Source organism: Alligator sinensis, unplaced genomic scaffold (assembly GCF_000455745.1).
Source record: "Alligator sinensis unplaced genomic scaffold, ASM45574v1 scaffold74_1, whole genome shotgun sequence".
Classification (NCBI taxonomy): domain Eukaryota; kingdom Metazoa; phylum Chordata; order Crocodylia; family Alligatoridae; genus Alligator; species Alligator sinensis.
In genome coordinates, this window is record NW_005843101.1 from 62,419 (window position 1) to 68,329 (window position 5,911).

General features: G+C 40.0%; 1 protein-coding gene across 4 annotated transcripts in view; it reads left to right on the forward strand.

The window, feature by feature from the left end:
• Positions 1-5,911, forward strand: part of NT5DC3 (5'-nucleotidase domain containing 3) — a 36,057-nt gene that overhangs the window by 13,719 nt on the left and 16,427 nt on the right. For 3 of the 4 annotated variants that reach the window (XR_003092126.1, XM_006037351.3, XM_025193796.1), the window contains exons 3-4: positions 3,227-3,301; positions 3,789-3,844. Coding sequence is in view for 3 of the 4 variants with exons in the window: in XM_006037351.3 (XP_006037413.1) it covers positions 3,227-3,301; positions 3,789-3,844 (131 nt within the window). In the remaining variant the exon portion in view is untranslated. Of the gene's footprint in view, positions 1-2,048; positions 2,469-3,226; positions 3,302-3,788; positions 3,845-5,911 lie in introns of those variants that run through there. The other variant, XM_025193797.1, reaches the window with a different exon arrangement.

Consider the following 5,911-nt stretch of genomic DNA (forward strand, 5'->3'; position numbering starts at 1 on the left):
TGAACACCGCTAAACCGTTATGGGACGAAGCTAATGTCCAGAAACCCCCACCTTGGGAACCCAAGTTCCAGCCAGATGAGTTAGTATGGATCTCAATACCGCACCCCCATCAGTCTCATCCACAAGTTCACAAAGGAACCGTTCAACGGTCAGGACAATATCCTAATACCTATTCTGTCCAATTAGAAGAAAAGCCCGATCGTCCTCCTATTATCGTTCATCACAACTGGATGACTCGCCGTTCCGACGTTCACCCAGTATCCTTACAGTGAATCCAATTATGAATCTCGTTTTGTTTTGTTTTGTTTTGTTGTTCTCTTTTTTCTTTACAGGTCTGACCCCAGCAGGGCAATGGTCTACAGCCGCTTGATTGTGAGATCCGTCGCACACCAAACTACAGTTCATTCGAATCCATAGAGTGATGGTTGTGAAGGAGACACTAAGACAGCGAATGTCCATCCGCTCAGGACTTGCTGTGGCGCTGTTCTGTCTCATTTTCACTGGGTGTTTTGATTGACATTGTCTGTTATGGGAAAAGACGGACTGACTGATGACCGAGGGGAGTCCCAAGCAGATGTTCTCCGATCAGACGATGATCAATGGTTGTTGTTACATGTTCAAGTTATTATATTTTATAGTTTGTTAAGAAGACCGGTCTATCAAATTGTTTGTTTATATATATATATATAGGTTGTTAAAGCTTTGCCAGGTTAGTAAATCCTGAAACAAAGATGCCGTATGATGTGCTCATGTGTCTAAAATTCCAGTTGTGCCGTCAGCAAGGGGGCATGTCACAACCCAGTGATTTTGGTGCCTTGGCACGATGGAATTTTCCCGCCACATGAGAGCCTCTTGCACAGCAAAGGTTTTGTTGCAACATAAAAACCCCGGTGCAAGAGAGTTCCCGCCATTTGAATGCAAATTTGTGTCCCGCTATTGGCCAGTTCTAAATTGTTCCTGCATGGCGGCTAGTGGTTGGCTTGCTAGCCGTTTAAAATTTCGTGCGACTTCTGCCCAAGTCGGAGAACTTTGAGCACGCTGCAGAGTGCCTCTAAAGAGATCTGACTTGCGGCTGAGCTGATCGATAGACTGATCACCTATCGATTCTTCTCCCCGTCGCTGAGCGCAATCCACGACGTACCCTTTCCCCACCGGCTTGATTTGTGGACGGACGAGCTAGCTTGAGCCCTGCCAGCTGGAGCAACTAACATAGTTGTTCAGACAACCGGACCGTCTGCATCGCAGCTACAAGCGGCATAAGTAAAGTTTTGCAACCATTAAGCTTTGTCCACCTCTCTATTCACCAGCCCGCCCAGCAAACGAGTAATTGTTGGATCACCTCGAGTCGGCTCTTGCCGTCCGAGACAACCTGGAAAATGAGTAAGCCGTATGTTAATTAAATTGTTAGGTAATTCTAAACTTATATTTATCAAAGACTGAAGGTAGATGGAATTGCAAAACTCGTAAGGATAATTTGAAAAATCCAAAAAACCCAGAATGAAGTAGATATGTGTGGGGTAAGGAACACCCTGATAAACAGAAATGCTGTGAAAGAGGCAAAGAGACTGGAGCAAATAGAATGTATATTGCCATTGGAAGTGATGTTTAGGAAGGAAATTTAATGCAGTGCCTGGTTCATGACTTAGGGATACGTAATTTGATTTTATGCATGCATGTGCATGTGTGTAAGCATAAAACACTTTTTAAAGAATAAGTACATGTTGGTTAACTTGCATCAAAAACAAAAGTGACAGCGCGCAACATCTCCAGGACACTAATAGTTATACCTTAAAATGGAAAGTTAACTGTTGTTAGTTCCTTTTTTCATCTTGCCCTTATAGAACAAAAATGAGGCAGGCAAGGGAAAAAAATGCAATTTTTTTGTTATCCTGGCTTAACTTTTACCAAGCAGATGAGTTCTTTCATCAGGATAGGCAATGCTTAAGCCTGTAGATACCACCTCTTCCACTGTAGTTGAGATGTGTAAAGCTGACTGGTTCCAGGGCATAACGTGGTGGATGCCTAAGTATTACTTGAATTTTTATTACATTAGATTTTATGCAGGATTTTATGTTATTGTATAAATGATTGAACAGGTGCAAAGTTGCTGCTGAGCAACATTCTGTAGCGAACAAGAAAATTCTGTTTATGGCTGTCTGGACAGGTCTGTGTAAAGAATGCAAACCTGTTCAGTAAAAATTGAAGAGCTGAACCTGGTCTTCTTGAGTCACTTGCAGATATAACTATTGGTTTGTGCAATTATATGCATATCACTTCAAAGCATTGCAGCCTGCTGTGTCATCATACAGCTGCAGAAGCACAGATGGCCCAATTCAGTGCCTGTAGGGAATATTTCTATCAATTTCAGTGGGCACTGCATCATTCCCTCTGTAACTGCTGGAAAATACTACTGTAATTTGGAAATGTCAACAGACAAGAACCTAGTTCCATTTGGGAGCATTTATGAAGTGAGTAAGCTATGGGTCTCAGCATTTACCTCAGAAATAAAATTTAAAAGAGCCTATAAAATGCAGTAGATAAAATCTTTTTAAAAATATGCTTGGTGAGATTGTTGTTTCTCTTTTAGAAATACTTTTCATTTGGGCCAAATTTCAAATATGGGTACCTCAAAATGGGCATCTGAGTTCATATTTAGGTACTTAATATGTGGCCAGCTTTGTGTGCGTGTCCGCGTGGGGGTTTTTTTTTCCCTCTTCCCAAAGGTACTAAGTACCTGTAATGTACATTGACTTCAGAATTATTGCATTCTGCTCCCTTCCACTGGGGAGGTCTGTACTTGGCATATGTGAGAACCAAGCCTTGTATCCAGGTTTCTGACTCTGTTTCATACACCATTGGTCCATGCCTGTGCAATGAAGTGTGGTGAAGCCTTTTTGATTGGCACAAGAAAGGCCCAGTTTTCAGAAGCAATGAAGAGAAATAACAAACTAGGTGGAGTTTACTACCTCTGAAAATTGTGCCACCCAAAGTACCTAATATCAAACATCTATTTTTGAAAATTTAATCCACAGAGTTTTTTTCCAGCTGTTCTTCCCATTCTTGTACCAGAGCTGTATGTGATTTCATATGAATGTCACTAGTAGATTAAGTGGCATGCTTTAATGAATACTGAAAGTGACAAATGTGGACGGCTAAGATTTTTTAGACTTGGAAAAATTGGTTCTTGATTTATGTATGTTTGTGAAATAACTGTCATTATTTTTAGTATCCTGCAGAAATAAGGAAGTATGATTATGATCCCAGTTTTGCAATACGAGGACTTCATTATGATGTACATCGGGTAAGTATAACTAACTGTGGTAAATTAAACAGCACTAAATACATACCCTATGAAAAGAAGTGTTGCATTTTATATATGTTTTCTAATGTGTGTTTTACATATGTATTCTAATGTATTACTTAATGCTCACATGTAGGCAAACTCTTCCTTGTTCTCCTTTGTAGAAATCTACATTATTTTTAAAGCTCTTGTAATTTTTTTTAATGGTAAATCAGTTTGTGGCAGAATAAATATAAACTGGATAGTATTGTTAGGGAAAGTTGTTTATTCATGAGTAATCTCATGTAATTGGAAAATAATGGAGTTCTAACAGTCTGGCAAGCTTGAAATGCAAACCTTTGACAAAATTGCTTTTTAAATGGACTTTAAATAAACTGATTTAGTCTACCTGTTTTTGAGCAAAACCAGATAAAATGTATATAGTTTTTATAATTGAATGTAAGAGTGCTTTTATGATGTGTAGACTGCATTTTTTCTTGTGTTCAAGGCATTATTAATGAAGATTGATGCTTTTCATTATATCCAGTTGGGAACAGTGTACAGGTAGGTGAAATTATTGCTTAGTTATTTTTATGTACACTCTTATTTATGAAACCTTTGGACATTTCAGTTACAGCCTACTTAAAATTTGTACTGGCTATATAATAGAATGCACTGGGGTGAAGCTGTATTGTAGTCTTCTGAAAAGCATGAATGCAAAAAGGGTGCTGTTTAGCTGAACTACAAGAATGAATTCTCTAGCACCTAGGTTGCCAAACTGGTATTGACGAACTGGCTAGTCACATAGTGCTGACTTGCATCATTTCCAGCTGCTAAATTGCTTTGAAAGATGACTGAAAATACATTAATGCTGCCTTCATTGTTAACTTGATGTGCGACTAGTTGCCACTGGGACACTGTGACCACATGTGGGGAGGGAATTTATCAGTGGACCTTACTATGATATGGGTTGTGCAATGAAAAAACTTGTGCATTGATAGCATAGTGATACATGGTGTGTCATTTTAAACAGAACCTAGGGTACCCTGCTTTAGTTCACTAGATGAAAGCTTTTGTTTTCTGAAGCCAAAAAGGTCAATTTTGAACTGATTGTGATGGACCCTATGTAGTTCGTACATAACAGCGTAGAAAGAATCAACACAGTATATTTGGAATGTGCCTTCTCGTTAGGGGTGTTAATTCAAACTGTAGCTTTAGAACCTTCCTCTCAATATATTTGTGCCAATTAACTCACTTGGTTATTTGAATAATCTCATTACATGATCAGTTCTATTGTAATAAGGTTTGTCGTGCTTACTTTCAAGAGAGTACAAGACCTCATGTAATATAGTGAATTTAATGTAGTTATCATCATGTTTATTGCATGTCAAGTTCCAAATCAGTGAGAGGTGTTACATGGTTCAGTGAATACCAATATAGTCTTTATGATGCATGTTTTGTATGTGAAATATATTAGCACAGGTTTTTTTGGGTATCCTTTTATCCCTAAAACTAGTTGCTTTTATTTTTCTGTGAATTCATATGTTTAGGAAAGTTTCTAAATAATGTGAAGTAATATTTTTAATTAAAAATTTGTAACTTCAGAGTCCTTTTGAGAAGGCTGTAAAGCCTGAAATTAATCTTCCTTTCCAGGAAGAAATTGCAAAGCTCTTTATGCACAAAGATTGCAACTTTTGGCTCCAACGCTGTGTTGCGTTGAGCAAAGTAAAACTGGGGTTCTTAATGTCCTAATTCTGTGCTAGCAATGCAGTGAGATAAGAGATTTTAAAGCCAAGAAACTTGTGTAGGAGGAAAAAGTGCACCAACCAATAATTTTGCTAATCTTGAAAATTGGTCTAGTGTACCTCTGAAGAGAAGCAATGATTTTCTGTCAGGCTGATTTTATTTACTAAAAAAAACCCCAACACCCCCCCCCCCCAAAAAAAAAACAAACAAACAAACCCGTTTTATCTTCACACACAGCCTGTGTGTATCCTATGTGTACTGACACATGCTCACATCATCTCTTTAAAGCCTGATTTATAGGGCTGTGCGAAGCTTTGGGTGGTGATTTCGATTCGGAGGGGATTCGAATCGGAATCGAATCAGGGGACCAATTAAAAGGTCTGAATCGATTTCAAAGCTGTCTGAATCTACAGAAAAGATTTGGAGAGCTTTGATTTTGGCAGTCCCCGCCTGCTGCAGCTGGACCTGAAGCAGGTAAGTAGGGGTGGGGGAGGGTGGGCTGGTGGCGGGGATGGTAGGGGTCTCCCGTGGTCCTCTTTTTCCCCCTCCCCCCGCCCATGGCTGCCTTGCCTGCCCCAGCTCCTGGTACTTAAAAAAAAAAGCCCCACTCACCAGGTGCTGCTGGGTCAGGGACCCACCCCTGCTCTGGCTCTTTAAGAAAAAAAAAAAGAAAAACCCTGGGGAAAAAACAGGAAAAACTCCTGCATTGCCCTTAGGACTTAGGCATGCTTGTGCAAAGCTGCCTATGTGGCCTGGGGCAGTGGGGATCGCTCCTCACCGGCAGGAACGGTATGTCAGGGGGGTTTCTCTCTTTGGTTTTTTTTTTTTTGTTTTTCTTAAAGGGCCGGAGCTGTGGCAGGCGGGGCAGCCATGGAGGGGCTGGGA